The 14,619-nt window shown below is 56.0% G+C and overlaps 6 protein-coding genes across 6 annotated transcripts; 3 read left to right on the forward strand and 3 right to left on the reverse strand.

Annotated features, from left to right (window-relative positions):
• The first annotated feature begins 1,324 nt into the window (after nucleotides 1–1,324).
• On the forward strand, nucleotides 1,325–4,526 carry B0T15DRAFT_521769 (uncharacterized protein). Its single transcript, XM_062868577.1, has one exon. The coding sequence runs from the start codon at nucleotides 1,771–1,773 to the stop codon at nucleotides 4,177–4,179; it is 2,409 nt and encodes an 802-aa protein (XP_062727307.1). The 5' UTR covers nucleotides 1,325–1,770; the 3' UTR covers nucleotides 4,180–4,526.
• Nucleotides 4,527–5,050: 524 nt separating this feature from the next.
• On the forward strand, nucleotides 5,051–6,931 carry B0T15DRAFT_387972 (uncharacterized protein; the record flags this gene model as incomplete). The annotated part of the gene is made up of 3 exons (XM_062864417.1): nucleotides 5,051–5,779; nucleotides 5,865–6,660; nucleotides 6,717–6,931. 3 exons carry the CDS (start codon nucleotides 5,051–5,053, stop codon nucleotides 6,929–6,931), a joined length of 1,740 nt encoding a protein of 579 aa, XP_062727308.1.
• Nucleotides 6,932–7,215: 284 nt separating this feature from the next.
• B0T15DRAFT_79126 (uncharacterized protein) lies at nucleotides 7,216–8,771 on the reverse strand. Its single transcript, XM_062871318.1, has one exon. It carries the CDS (start codon nucleotides 8,694–8,696, stop codon nucleotides 7,440–7,442), a length of 1,257 nt encoding a protein of 418 aa, XP_062727309.1. The 5' UTR covers nucleotides 8,697–8,771; the 3' UTR covers nucleotides 7,216–7,439.
• A 1,140-nt stretch (nucleotides 8,772–9,911) lies between these two features.
• On the reverse strand, nucleotides 9,912–11,548 carry B0T15DRAFT_79152 (permease family-domain-containing protein). Its single transcript, XM_062871319.1, has 2 exons — nucleotides 10,722–11,548; nucleotides 9,912–10,631 (listed from the first exon to the last, which is right to left on the reverse strand). Exons 1-2 carry the CDS (start codon nucleotides 11,447–11,449, stop codon nucleotides 9,998–10,000), a joined length of 1,362 nt encoding a protein of 453 aa, XP_062727310.1. The 5' UTR covers nucleotides 11,450–11,548; the 3' UTR covers nucleotides 9,912–9,997.
• Nucleotides 11,445–12,151, reverse strand: B0T15DRAFT_79164 (uncharacterized protein). The gene has a single exon (XM_062871320.1). It carries the CDS (start codon nucleotides 11,931–11,933, stop codon nucleotides 11,487–11,489), a length of 447 nt encoding a protein of 148 aa, XP_062727311.1. The 5' UTR covers nucleotides 11,934–12,151; the 3' UTR covers nucleotides 11,445–11,486.
• Nucleotides 12,152–14,015: 1,864 nt separating this feature from the next.
• B0T15DRAFT_79192 (uncharacterized protein) lies at nucleotides 14,016–14,475 on the forward strand. The gene is made up of 2 exons (XM_062871321.1): nucleotides 14,016–14,299; nucleotides 14,426–14,475. Coding segments are annotated over exons 1-2 (186 nt in total). The 5' UTR covers nucleotides 14,016–14,114; the 3' UTR covers nucleotides 14,427–14,475.
• Nucleotides 14,476–14,619: the final 144 nt, after the last annotated feature.

Consider the following 14,619-nt stretch of genomic DNA (forward strand, 5'->3'; position numbering starts at 1 on the left):
TCAGCTATTGAGGTGGCTTCGACAATCGCTCAGATGAGTCTCGCTGCACTGCCACAGCTGACACCACCAACCATCTATGGTGTTCAAGCACATGCAGTAGGACGGCAGCAACCTCATACAGTCTTCTCCAGGAAACCCGTATGGACGATAGGTCCTCAACAAGATTCAGTCACTGCTGATCTGGAGTGAAGAGCCATCGAGCACACTTCATCGCCAATCAGCTCATGGGATGCCTTGTCGAGCCGAGCGATACAGTTTGAGACTAGGTAGCCTAGCCAGGAAGGATGCATCTTTGACTCATTCAGTTGTATGTATGATACTGTGATCTCCTTATTCGTAGTGAGTAGTAGCAACAAAGGGGTGGATTACAGACGGTGGAAAGTCTGACTCTGCATCAGACCACGAATTCGTAGATCTAAGGAATCAAGGATCGCGTTGGAAGTAACCTCCCCGGTGGGGCATTTTCCAGGACGTGAACATGACCCACCTTCAACACCGTAGGCACCTATGTGCTATACCACAGCTCATCAGCAGTTTGTCAACCTCGTGAGGCGCCTGTCTGCAGGACCATGCAGATTTTTTGCGGTTACCCATGACGAGGCTATCCACCGATTGGAGTTGAGGGCGAGAAGTGTACGGAATACTCGATCTTAGACCCTCCCTCCACTGCACGGAATCGCAAACAAGACTGCATCACGGTGTTGAAAGTTTTAGGAGGATGAGACCCCGTATCCAACTTCTCTCAATTGAATGCAGAACGCAAACCGGTGCCGACAACCACCTTCCTGATAGGTCAGCGAAATTGTCTTTTTGACTCATCTACCCCGGCCAATTATCCGTCGTCACGCTGGTGCGCATCTGCTCCTGTCAGACTGGTTTCGTCCGTCCGATGGACAGTGGGGCCGTTGTCCGCAGATACCGCTCGCCGTGCTCCGCAGCCATGCAAGCCACTTTTCCGCTGCAATCTTGGGGTAGCTGGTACGGAGGAGAGTGGAATATTCTGTAGCCCGGAGGAGCTATGGATGGGATAGATTGGGTAAACCACGTCTCGTTCTTGACTCTCTGGTTTCGGACTCTCGTAGAACAATGGACGTTTCAATATTTTTACATTAACCGGCAAGTCATACTGCATTGGCCTCCAAGAGAGAATTGCCCCAGCGGTCGAGAACGGGCGGTTGCGCAGAGAATTGAGCGGCTTCAGGTACCCGTGCCGCCGGCGGGTCGGGGCGCACTATCCCTAATTCGGCTCGCCGAACGACTGGGGGAGACGACTTTCGCTGCGCCTTGAATCACTTGCCAGTTCTCGCAGCTCGACCCGTGAGGACGGAAGTGAAATATCGGCCTGACTCCTCGGGACGCGCTTCTGCCCTTCTTTCTCTTTCTTCCTCCATCTGAACTCTGTCAGTGCAATTGCCCAACTGGTATCAGCCTGTTTTGGTGCAACTCCCCTGAGGCATTACCTCAACAGAGAACAGAGAGAGCTTCGCTTCGAAGACCTGGTGTTCCTGCCTCGACTCAGCCTAGCAACCTCACCGTTCACAGACTCGACCATATTCGAGCTGCGAATCGAGCTGGGCCCAATTGCTTCCTTCAAGTCAGGCAATCGTGCTTTGTAAGCAGGATCACTTCAACCTGAATCACCCAAGAGCCGCCATACCCTGCACAGCAGCTTTGCTTGAGCCAAGACTGGTGAAGTCTTGTGACATCTTCGCCATTTCCGACACCTATTCACTTTTGGCTCCGTGCTCTACCCCTGACGGAACATTGCCGATGGCTGCCGAAATGGCCCGACACGGCTCCGTCAGTGCCTTTAGCGGGTTCTCCGTGTGCCAGCCGGCACTCGGAGCTGCCCTGCAGTGGCTCCCCGCTATTGGCACCCCCGAACTCGACAGCATGATCAACGCTTTCCTCCCCGGCCCAGCTTCAATCCAGGACAAGCGGGCACACATCGCGATGGACTTCTTCGAGTACTCCCGCCAGACAGGAGAGAATCTCAAGTTTTACCCCGTTCCCTCTGCAGCTTCTTTCACCCCGGTCACTGCGTCTCCGGCCACCTCCCTCTACGACTCGGGCTACGCATCGAGCTTCAACCACTCTCCAGTCCTGTCTGACCACGGCTCGTGGACTCAATCCCCTGCTCCGCTTGCGCCGGTGGCATCGGATGCCAGGACAAAGTCCCGCTCTTCTGGGGCGAAGAAGTCGAGCGCTTCTACGGTGGACTTCTCGAACCATCCCGGCATGCGCATCCTGACCAAAGACGGGCGGGACATCACTAACTCGGCTTCCCGCGGCTGCAAGACCAAGGAGCAGCGAGACCACGCCCACCTCATGCGGATCATCAAGGCCTGCGACTCGTGCCGCAAGAAGAAGGTTCGCTGCGACCCTAGCCACAGGAAGCGCAATGCCTCGCAAGCCTCGACTTTGGGAGGCGAGCAGAAGCCGGCCAAGAAGCCGAAGAAGGTAGAAGAATCACCTCCAATAACAGCGGCTGATCCCACCGCCGAATTGCTTGCGGCACATGCCTTCGACACCTCTGAGCCCACGCTCTCGTTCGCAGCGATCGATGCTGGCTTTTCCCAAGAATTCGACGACTTCTGGAATGACATTGTCACATTCGAGGAGCAGCAAGTCACAGTTGCTGCTGAGCCCAGCTTTGACGACTTCGTTTTCGACTCTTTCACCGACCCACAGAACTTCTCGCCAAGCTCTGGTTCTTCCTCCACTTCGCCGTCGCAAATCTTCACCCCCTTCACGCCAGCACGTTCCGGCGCATCTCCCAACGTCGTCTCCGACTCTGTGTTTGATGTTGCAGGCGAATTCTCCATTGATGATCCGACCGTTCCATATCTCAATCCGGGTGTTGCCCATGGCACCAACTACGTCGACTTCAATCTCTATTCGCCGGGCCCTGAAGTCTTTGACGAGGACCCTGTTCTCCAACTACGGGATCTCGCAAGCCGACAGCAATCTCCACAATCGGAAGCCTTTGCCTTGGAGTTTAGCGTTCACAATTCACCACACACCACCACGACGGGCATCGCCGAGAATGTGTCCATCTCTCCGGTGACATCCACAGGCGAACACTCTGGCGGCGCTGGCTCGATCGTTACTGCATCACCTGGCGACGTTGCTTGGTACTACGATACAGGATCGAGCCTTGATGGCCTCCAGCGCGACAACCGTCGGTCGCCAACCAAGAGGCGACAGAAGACCAATCACAACAGGTCTGTCGGAGAGGAGGGCGGTGCCCGTCACTCGCCTACTGATGGGCAACCGACTAGCCACCTCGGATTACACGACGGTCATGACGCGGGCATCGCAGGACTAATCCACTCTTCGTCAGCCGCTCTCTGCGGATCTCCTTGCAGAGCCGTTGCCAGCACTGTGTTTGCCAGCATGTCGCAGTCGTCAGTTAGTCCGAGCCCGTTGCCTCGACCCAGGAGGATAGACACCGCGCCCGCTCCCGGATCACCCTCATCACTCGGCGGTTCAGCTGTCTCGACCAAGACCACCCAGCCTGACGTCATTTCTTCGCCCGCGGAATACTCGCTGCCTGCCGTTACGGCATCGTCAGCGGCCCGCCATCGGTCACACAAGGCCGTTGGCGAGAAGGTGGCTGCGGTCGTTGCACCGTATGACCAGAACTGTGTGAACAGCACTGTGTCAAGACAGCTTCCGACCGGCTGCGGGTCCGGGTCGTCTTACCTCCATGACAGGCAGCATGTTGTCCATCAAGACAGCGTTGCTGCAGTCAATGCGGTTTTGGCGACCATACCGTTCTCAACCCTGCCGACGCGGCGTAACGTTGCTGGGGACGATGTGAAGATCAACTTCAACACATTGTGCTTCCAGCTTGCCGTGTTCGGTCTTGTCTCGCTCCTCTGTGCTTGTGCTGCCCTGCAGGCACACCTGGCAAGTCAAGCCACACTCGTCAACATCATTGGCATCACATTCATATCTCTGGCCCGGTTCGCACCTCGGTGCTCCGGGCCGTCGAGCGCGACACAGGTCGCCTCGGAAACCTTGCTATCACCGACGTCGTCTGGAATGATTGACAATGTCAAGTCGAAAATACAGGCCGTTGTCACCGAGAGCTCGAGGCAGCTTCGGTGTGCGGCGTCCGACCGGGCGAGGAACATTGTTCCAAGCTTTGCGCCGGTGCGAGGCCTGAGGTTTTAACACCTCGGTTGCTTTAGCAAGTGTTATGATTTGTTTGTGATGTTCCTACCGTTAGCGAGTGCATTTTGGCTATGATACCCCGGGTCGGATTTTGAGACATGTGGTCGTCCTCTTCTCTTCCTCAACGTGTATGTTATCTTCGGGCTGGCTCTGGCGGCCAGCATGGGAGCATGGTCTGTGATGATGGAATGGGGGAGGACGAAGCTTTTGATGGACTGTGGAGGACCTGACACTTGGGGACTCGAGCTCTTTTCTCCCTGCCATTGTTCTCGGAGCAAGGTAGTAGTACTGGCTCAGTCCTTCGGGCTTGACAATTGAAGGTCCTTTGCAGGCCATCGTAAATTTTACCGGTCCGGTCCCTTCGTGCAATTGTGATTGTGGTCATATGTGAAGATGCCGTCGAATTGTACCAAAGGATGCAACAAGACGGGTTATGCAAGTGTCTGCTTGGTTGATTTTATCGGGGTTGACAGTATCACTGGGACCCACCTTTAGTTTTCTTTGCTCGCTGTTCCGTCTCACGGCTTTTTTTTTGTGTGCCATGCCATGTGTTCAGAGGATGCCACTGAACTCTTCCTTGCATGGAAGGGACTACGGTAACGAGCTCATCTCAGGAACCCGTATAAACACTCCCAAAGCAAGTGTGACTGCTGAGGACTTGCTCCCAGCTCCCGAACGCAAAGGCCATGAACACAAACCACATCTTTTACTTAGACCATCTCTATCGTCACGCAGTTGACTCATGAAACATCTTTATGGCAGTATCTGCTATTCACAAGCTTGGATATCCAGGTCCTTTTTGACACGCAGCTAACCGGCTGTAACTGTGCTGGCGGTGGAGCATAACAGTTCGAAGGGTGGCGAGAAAGAAATGGCAGTCGCGATCTTCAAAGACCTCTGGGCCATTGGCCTCAAAACATCTGCATTTGTGCAGTCGCTCTTTCTGTTTCCTTTCAATTTTTTACTCAGAGCAGTGGATCGCTTTCCGCTCGGACGCAGACCAAACCAACCACTGCTCCCATGCTCGACATCTGGATCTGCATCCTCCTCCTCTGAGCAAAGTCAAAACACCGGCGTTGACGACGTCCACCGCTTGAACGGTAGCGATATGACGGTGGCGAATGAGCCACCAGGTCAGAACCCATCAGTCTCTAACATGGCTGCAACTCTTTCGCAGAATCCTTCTTCCGGGAAAGAGAATCGCGCTCCTTCAAAACCGTCCAGGACCACCGACGACGCCGGGCTTGTTGACGGTATCTCGCGCTTGAAATTAAGCCAACCATCAACCCCCGTTGAGGATGCCATCAACGGCTCTCTGAGCATTGCGCAGGATGGGGCTGGCAACAAGACGGTGCCGAATGGCACCTTATCACAGCCAACTCGGCCGGACGACATCAGCAGCAGTACTGTGAGGGAAGTTACGCGGTCATCTCCGGTTCCGCTGAAGCATTCGGCCTCTTACACCAATAAACTGAATGGTATGACCACCACGATGGATATGGGCGGCCAAACGGTACAGATCCAGGCCAAGGTCGAGACGCCCCAGCAGGCAGCAGAAAGGGCCATGCACAGCCGGTTTATGAGGGAGGCTCTGGATATGGTAAGTCCCTTTCATCCGACCTTCGTTATGGTCACAATGCGATGCTCAGTAGCTCCAACCTTTTGCTAACACTTATCATGTGCAGGCTAGACTCGCCCTCAGGACCAATGAGACTCCTGTGGGCTGCGTTCTCGTCTACAAGGAGCGAGTGATCGCGAAAGGCATGAACGCCACGAACGTCACCCGCAACGGAACCAGGCATGCTGAACTGATGGCGATTTCGGCGCTCCTGTCCTATTCGCCCGCCTCTGACCTCGAGCGGTCGACAAATGGCACTCTTGCGAAAGGGGCCGCAATCAAGGCGCCCCTTGGCGACAGGACGAACGAGTCGCAGCCCACGGAGACCAGCAGTTGGGGTGACGTGGATCCCAGCGACGGGCATCTCTACCCTTACGGCCAAAAGCTTCATCCGTCCCCTCGCGTGGATCCGTCAGTCATTAGGGAGTGCACCCTCTACGTCACAGTCGAGCCGTGCGTTATGTGTGCCTCGCTGCTGAGACAGCTCGGGATTAAGAAGGTGTACTTTGGCGCGGTCAACGACAAGTTCGGGGGTACCGGTGGCGTCTTCCGGATCCACAAGAATTCCCCGTACTCGATGGCCTCGGCACCTCCGTCGCCTGTACCACAGGACGGCAGAGGCCTTGCGAGGCCAGCTGTCGAGCATCGTCCAGCGTCGGAAAATGTTATCACACAAGAGCGGGACATAGTGCAAGACGAGGCCGAGGATACCACGGGCAATCTCGCTCCGTCTTTCGTTGCACCGGCCGACCTCCCCGGTGACGGCGGTAACATCGAGCGGGGGTTTGAAGCCGAAGGAGGCTGGGGCAGAGACGAGGCTGTGACTTTGCTGAGGCAGTTTTATGTCCAAGAGAACAACAGAGGTTGGTTGTGACGACGCCTTCGTTTCCACCTCGCGTGGCTACTAACATGATGGCAGCGCCAGTCCCAAGGAAGAAGGAAGGCAGGGCCGCCCGTCTTGCGGCCATGATGGAGCGCGACGGTCACGCGGGCGGTTCTATGGCTGCCTCTGGAATTCGGCCGAAGTTCCCGGAGGGGTCGCAGACAAGCGGATCCGACACGCAAGAGTCCGCCGCTGAGGTCGCTGTTGAGCATTCCGCCGCAGGGGTTACTATCGAGCCGTCCGCTGCTTAGGTTAAGCCGAGAGTCAGCGAGCTTTCGCCCCCAGCTCTCACACTCATCACCTCACGTCGTACCCGGCATTCTGCAGAAGTGGCATATTCAAGCACGACTGAATATACGAGGGAAGAATCCCTGCTTGCTCAAGCCGGCGGGCCTTCTTCATCCAGCTGGCATCCGGCATTTCGCTCTTCTTTTGAGCTGTACAGAGGTGCGTTGAGCCTTCCCATGCAAGAGACTGGTGCAGTCGGTGCTGATATTCTTGTGACAGTGGTCATCGTATCTTTGCCGTGAAACGGGTGCGGATCAGGGACGCTTACATCAGTTGGAGAATTTTGGCATGTCGATCCATCATGTTTATCCACTCGCTGTATGTACTCCTATGGCCTGGGATCGGACGTTGACGAGTCATCTTATATGTCCGGCATTATGCGCCTATATGAGAGAGCATATACCATTCATAGATGGGTCTCGTGGCCTTTCAAACACATTTCTGATTCTCCCCAGCCGCTTTCTCTCGTTCTCACTGATGTTGCCGCGCACTTAACCTGCCCTCCAACTCCACAACGATGCGCTCACCCCAAACCTTCGCCCCTCCTTCCCTTCCCTTCCCAGCCTCCTCCGAGAAACTGACTCGTCCCCGCCACCACTCGAGCCAGCTTTCTGCCCTCGCACCTTCTCCTGCCCAAAATAGCCCAGCGCTGACGTCGATCAGATCAGGCCGGAACCGGTCGTGCCAGAAGACAGTCGCGCCGCAGCGCGCGCAGAACTCCCGCATCCGCCCTGCGGACGACTCGTACTGTCGCAGCAGCGACACCCCTTCTTCGGGTAGATGGGCGAAGTCCAGGGGCTGGTGGTGGTGGTGCTCGGTCGACTCGGGAGACGAGGAGGAGGAGGAGAAGGAGGAGATGAGGATGTTCCGGCGCGGGATGAAGGCCCATGTCTGAATCTCGAAGCCCGACGTCAGGCGGCAGCTTGGGCAGGCGCATGTTCCTGCTAGATACCGTGTGCTGGTCGCGTTGGAGTCGGGCTGGGATAGAGGGTCTGTGGTCGACTCGGGACTGTCGTGGGTAGTAGTGACGGATGAGGGGGAAGGGGAAGGGCGAAGGTACCATTTCTCGCGGGAAGGGTTGGCCACCTCGTCGGATGGGGTGCTGATGTATGGTAGGAGGAGGTCGGGGTAAGGCGAGTCTGGATTGACGGAAAGATCTGAGGACGGAGGAGTGATTTGGAGTGAGATGGATTTGCATTGGCATGAGGCGGAAAGGATGCTGCTGCTGCTGCTGCTGTTGTTGTTGTTGCTGCTGTGCTCAGGCTGGGAAGGCGGGGTTGGTGAGGTGGTGATGGGAGGCGGGTTCGGGAGCCATAGTGCTAGGCCACCGTCTCTGGTGTCGTTGACATGTAAGTGGTGCCATTGCTCGGGTATCTTGGAGTTTGGGGCGTCGATGATAGTTCCCGTAGCTACCTCCCATGACCAGTCCTCAGGGAGCGCGGATGGAGAGCGGCGGGTGATCCGGAAGACGTGGCATCCGCATTTCGAGCAGAAGTACCGGATTGATATGGGCGAGGTGGAATAGCTCTCCAAGCCGACGATGGATGGAGCAGGGTGCGGCGAAATAGGGGTATAAGAAGTGCACAGAAGGCCTGTGATGTGACGGCAGGTGTCACAGTGGCAGAATGACGCGCCGGAAAAGAGGTCTTGGTTGGCAAGGGGCGCTAGAGTCTGCCGGGCAGCGCCGCAATGGCATGAGATAGTGAGGGGCATATTTGAAGCTTCCATGTTAACAAATGTCTTTTCGATTTCAGGTGTTTGGACGGCGCGGCTCAGGGGGACAGATCTTGGACTAGGTTCTTGCCAGAAGCACTTATACTGCCATCACAAGTCGTGCAAGTGACCCTGGCCCGCTGTTACGGGCCGTTACAGGCCGACAATCAGCCGACATACGGTCCGGCGTCCCGACCATTCACTGAGGGAGTGTGGGACACCGCCGGCAGGCACGTGTGTCCTGCAACCTGTCCGAAACCTAACTTCGACAATAGGAGACACAATTCCCTCACTCAATGCGTGTCGCATTCAGGTCCAGGCCCCGAACAAGCGCATGCATATTACCGCGACTCGGATGGTATAGTAGTAATGCACTGCTAACAGCTGCTTGACGAAAACTGAAGTTACCCCCTATTGGGTTGTTTACATTCGTTGCATGGAACGGAGTCCCGTTTTTCTCCCAACCAAGAACATTGACCTCAGCCAACACTACGGCAGAATCGATCCAGTTCCACGATCAGCTGTCAGATCGACGAGGTTGCCCCTCCCAGCTAGGTACAAGCCAAGGCACCCAGCTCCACCAGGACAAGTTGCTGTCGGCAGGTGAGGTTAGGGCATGTGGTGTTGCAGCCTCTCGGTCTCATCATGCTCTAGGGGGGGCCTTCACTGCCCATAGCCTGCATTCATGGACGACGCGGCCATGGGGCCTCCCACTCACAGTCTTCATTTTGCAAATGAGGACAACCCTGTCAGCAACGAGGTGCCCGACACCAGCCTCAGGCCATAGACCAGTTACAGCGTGTGCAAGACACCGCAGGGCAACCCGAGGGGACATCCACTCCGACTGTCGAGGAGGTATCCTCAAGAGAAAGGCGAAGCGACGCACTCGCAGATGCAAAACAGCGCAAGGAATGCCTTCGTCATCGCTGTACCCAAAGCCGCCAAAGATAAAACTCCGGACAGGTTGCAGATCTCAGTGCTGGTCCCAGTGCCGGTCCCAGTGCCGGTCCTTTCGACAAGAAAGTGGAACAGTTCTTCGGGATGAATGCTGGCCGCCGAGGTCTCTGTTGACATCCCTCCCTTGTCATCGAGCCCCCTTTTTAGATGCAGCTAGCATCGCGTTTCCTTCGACTTCCCAGTTCTGAATCTTCCCGTCAGAGGGTTGACCGGGCTGTGTTCAGGGCGAGGGCGCCAGGGATGGCTGCATAGGGCACGATGCAGCACAGGGGCTTGCGATCGGAACGCATCGCTGGATTATGTATGACAAAATCATCCCTCAGGGGAGATACAGGGGCTTAGCCAACGGCACCCTTTTGTTATACCGTCTTCTCAGATCGCCCAGTGGCGGCAGCCGTGTCATTCTCCGATCCAGATGTCTTGCCATCGACGTTGACCGCCACTCCCTCAGCCTCGGAGACAGACCCGCTGTGGTTGGCGCGCCAGAAGTCCTTCTTCCCGCTCGCTAACCGTCCCATCCACGGCGGCATAATACCGCCTTCCGTCCGCCATGTCCATGGTTCCTTCAGATCCTTGTTGGGCGGCACGATGCGGCCGCCGCTCGCCTTTTCGATGATCCAAACTAGGGTGTTGATCAGGATGTACAGACAGACGCCCGCGATCAAGCCGTCGGCGATCGAGTACGAGAAGGGCATGATGGCGATAGTCACAAAGGCTGGAAGCGAGTCGCCGAGGTATTTCCAGTTGATATCGGTCACAGCCTGGACCATCATGGAGCCGACCAGGACCAGCACGCAGCCGGTTGCCCAGGGCGGGATCGAAGCGAAGATGGGCGCAAAGAAGATTGAGATGAAAAAGCACAGCCCGGTCGAGATAGCCGTCAAGCCCGTCTTGCCGCCTTCGCCGATACCCGCACCGGACTCGACGAATGCCGTGACCGGTGGAGTACCCATCACGGAGCCAATCGAAATGGTCAATGAGTCGACCATGTAACTGAAATGCATCAGTGTCAGCATTATCAGCTCAGCAAAGCAAAGCAAAGCAAGCAATTACAAAGGAAGAGGCACTGGGGGAGGTACGTACGCCATGGTAGACCCCTCGAAGTCCTGAGTGACGGGATCAACGAGGTTGGCGTACCGAGCCATGGAATAGAGCGTGCCGGTGCAGTCCAAGATGTCCACATAAAGGAAGGTGATCAGGGCCAAGCCGAACTGTCCGCTATAAGTCGACACATCCCAGCGCTGGACATTCAGGACATTCTGGATCGGGTGGAAGTCAACGACCTTCTTGAAGAAATCGAAGTTGGCGTTGCCGAGGTCGGTGTAGGGGAAATAGGTGACAGGCGTGGTGCGCGGCCACGAGATGACAGAGACGAGGAGGATACCGGCGATGATGGCGCCCTTCACCCGATACATCAACAGCATGGCGGTGAAGACGCCGCCACAGAAGATGCCGATCCACATGGACGGATTGCGCATCTTGACGCCATCCGGGCACTGGCCATCCTCGCCCAAGTACTGTTTCTCGCAGCCCGCCAGCGCGATGGGCACAGACGTCCCGCCGACAACGAGGCCAATGCCCTCGGCATATGTCAGGCCGATCAGGGTCAAGAAGAGCCCAATCCCGACGCTGGTCGCCAGCTTGATGCAGCGCGGGATGATGCGGGCGAGCCACTGCCGCATGCCGAGAAGAGCAAGGGCGAAGAAGATGAAGCCTTCGATGAAGATGGCGGTCAGGGCGACATTATACGGCACCGGGCCTGATCCATTCTTCCCAACGACAGTATAGGCGAAGTAAGCGTTCAATCCCATCCCAGGGGCGATCCCCACAGGCCTGCGACCCCAAGTGTTAGTACCTCTTGTCTCGTCTCGTGGTCTGGTCTGGCATTTGGTGGACGTACATGTTGGCAAACAACCCCATGCAGAATGTTCCCAAGGCAGCTATGGCGGCCGTGGCGGTTACAAGGTCCTTCTTGATCTCGGCAGCGCACAGATTATACTCGGTGTCGTTCAGGCACGGTGGCTGTCCAGCAACCGGCGGCGCATTGCACACACACGTGCCTCCCGTGTCGGCAACGATGCCGGCGTTGACAGCAATGATGTAACTAAGAGCAAGTCTGTGAGCACTGGCTCCCTTGACCTCGGACCCGAGGCATACAGAGCTCTTAACAGGATGTAACTCACGCCATGGCAAAGAATGTGGCGAGACCAGCGCGCATCTCCGTGAAGAAGTGCGAGCCTTTCCTTTCTTTGGGCTGTTTGACCAGCCTTTAGCACAACCTCCAATGTCAAACATGGCTCAACAAGCGCTCACATGTCCACTGCCATCCAGCTGGAACCAGTAGCCGACCGGGCTGGCCGCGATCCGCCGGTTGGTCTTCTCAATCCAGCCCATCCTGCCGGTTTCCTTCAGAGCAGCCACTCCAGAGAAGCTAGGTGTCGGGTAGTAGAGCAAGTTGGGGTTGAAGAAGGAGGGGGTGGGGAGCGAAGCTTTCAGCAAAGCTCGGGTGAAGAGGAGCACTGCTGAAGAACTTGAAGCTCTAATCCCAAAGTTGTAGGTGGTCATCCATCTTTATTAAAGACGCCAGAACTGGTCCCCAGTTGCGATGGAGTAAAAAAAAAGGCGCGAAAAATCCTTATCTCTGGGCCCGGCCATTCGGAGACGGGGCTGCCCATCTGATCCCACATTGGGGTGGCCACTTACACGGCAGGGACCGGCTTTCTCCCGGTCAATGCCTTGCTATACCGACGCCAAGTTGGGTGTTCGAGAAAAAAGGAATGCATGTTGCTGCACCCCACCTTCACGTCAGGATCTGCATGGAGAGAAGCAAGTTGCCCTGCCATCCCGCAGGCGCTTCAACCCGGCTTCAATCACTTGTTCATTAACGCGGGGAACGGGTGACCAAGGCGTCTTTGGCAAGCCTGTGGCGATTCATGTACATAGGTGGTGTTCAGGGGCGCCTGTTGTATCCACATGTTCGGCTCGGTCCACAAGTAAAAGGAAACTATCGTGATGAGGATCATGAATTACAATCGGGTTTTCCTATCAAGTAACTAAACGCTGCCAACTGTGATTGGGACAGCATTCAAATCTTTCCTGAAACGATTCTCGCAGCTTATCTCCACTATCAAGAACCCTGAGCTGACCCTCGGCTAGCCCATCCACGATCGGTGCCAAGTCCGCAAAGACGTTAAACCCGAAAGAGCTTTCTTCAAGGGAAAACGCGGTGCAATTCCCGGCCTGATTCGCGGAGCCGCTACTACTGCCGGGGGATAAAGAGATAAGACCAGCAGTAAACAGGAGCGGGGCGCCCCTCGGGGACGTCGCTGGCACGCGACAGCGTTCTGTCTTATCAGTCCGCATGAGAAGAGCTGAGCTTTGAGATGAATGAAACCTGCCCTGCGGACCGATCCGATACCCCGGGTTGCTGCGCGTCAGGGCGACCGCCGACGAGACCCCCCACTGATTCTGACAGCGGCCGGCGGCCTACTCCGACTGTGCCATCCCGAGGTGATACTGCCTGGGAGTTTGAGACATTCCAGTGCCAGTGAGACACAACCTCGTGGAAAGCGTGTTCTGATAACGGTAATTTAATCAGCGGGTGACACGGCGGCGCTAACCCGGACAGCCAACCCACAAGGCCCACCCGTGCTCGTGCTTCGGGCGTGCCAGTGGAGCGTTTATTGGTGTAGTTATTTCTTTGCCGGGACCTCGGCTCTCCATATAATCCGTACCATTACGGAGTCCCTTACGTGCTCTGCTGTGCGGCTCGGAACCGCTAGGAGCTTCAACATACTAGTATCGGACCTGATACACAACTTTGACTGCCGTATTCCAAAAACCGTGCGGTCTAAAGCCCAGATAATTGCATTATCACGTGAATGTGGTTCGTGCAGACCTCGTCGGATAATCGTAGTATCGGGTGTTGCATCTTGCCGTAGTCTAGGTATCTAGCTAACCGGAAGTGCCACCCCTTAACCCGGACTTCTGCCTGCAAGTTGCAAGTTGCATCCGAGTCTTTGACACGATATTCCGGCACTGATCCTCTCACTAGTACCTGAAAAAACCGTCCGCCGAGCAGAAGCGGTGTCAATATGGTATGGGCCCAGAACTATCTGAGAAACAAGTTTGGGCCGTGCTGGCCAGAACTCGGGGAATCTGGTCGCCGCTGAAGCTGCCATGATTCACGACGAAGAGCCAAGATACCAGGTGCTAAAATCATATAAGTGAAGTATGCTGGCCCGGGCAATAGAGCACAAAGCAAACTCAGTCAACATCCCCGGACAAAGACGAAGTGATTAGCCACCCACCCACACACCGCATCCCACATCCCGAAGGGCTTCGCCGGCACCAGAGCCGTGCCCTAGACGTCACCTTCAAGACGAGACTCACGATCCCCAAAGACGTGACGGCCGCCCTTCCACTTCCACTACACCATGGTTCAGTTGGTTCAGTTCTACAGCAAGCCAACAGACCATGATTATGCGAGTTGCCGGAACTTGTAATCAACGAATGCCGTTGACCCGCGGCTCCGAAGACGCACTTTCACATTCAGTTCCGTACAACAAGCACTTGACTGGAACGACTCGCTATGCTTCGATCAACACTCACCTTGGTGTTGAGCAGTGCTGTCCTGACGACATGGAGTCTCTTGGCCACTAGTAAGTCATGCTGTACTTCTGCCATGGCTCGCTCCCCTTGCAGGGCCTCAACACTACCACCAAAAAGCAGAATTACTAGTATGACCGTATCATGACGCCTGTGACCCTCTTACCTAACTTTTCCAGATCCCCGTTCACTTCTTCTTGGTCGAGCGGCACAGGGCCGCCACCGTCCAGGCGCGGCCGCCGTAGCTCTATGTAAGGATACCTAGGTGAGGTGCTTATTAGCGACCTCGGTCTCGACGCCAAAGTGCTGGATGATGTTGGTGAAGAGGAAGCAGCTGACAGGAGCCGTCGAGGTTGGCGCCATCATCAACCGC

The sequence above is a fragment of the Chaetomium strumarium genome (genome assembly GCF_033439665.1).
Source record: "Chaetomium strumarium strain CBS 333.67 chromosome Unknown B0T15scaffold_1, whole genome shotgun sequence".
NCBI classification, from domain to species: domain Eukaryota; kingdom Fungi; phylum Ascomycota; class Sordariomycetes; order Sordariales; family Chaetomiaceae; genus Chaetomium; species Chaetomium strumarium.

Coding starts and splice junctions, on each gene's coding strand:
- B0T15DRAFT_521769 (XM_062868577.1), top strand. CDS start 1,771: ATGGCTGCCGAAATGGCCCGACACGGCTCCGTCAGTGCCTTTAGCGGG.
- B0T15DRAFT_79192 (XM_062871321.1), top strand. CDS start 14,115: ATGATTATGCGAGTTGCCGGAACTTGTAATCAACGAATGCCGTTGACC.
- B0T15DRAFT_79152 (XM_062871319.1), bottom strand. CDS start 11,449: ATGGGATTGAACGCTTACTTCGCCTATACTGTCGTTGGGAAGAATGGA. Junction 10,632..10,721: donor TTCGAGGGGTCTACCATGGC/GTACGTACCTCC, acceptor GATGCATTTCAG/TTACATGGTCGACTCATTGA.
- B0T15DRAFT_79126 (XM_062871318.1), bottom strand. CDS start 8,696: ATGGAAGCTTCAAATATGCCCCTCACTATCTCATGCCATTGCGGCGCT.
- B0T15DRAFT_79164 (XM_062871320.1), bottom strand. CDS start 11,933: ATGTTTGACATTGGAGGTTGTGCTAAAGGCTGGTCAAACAGCCCAAAG.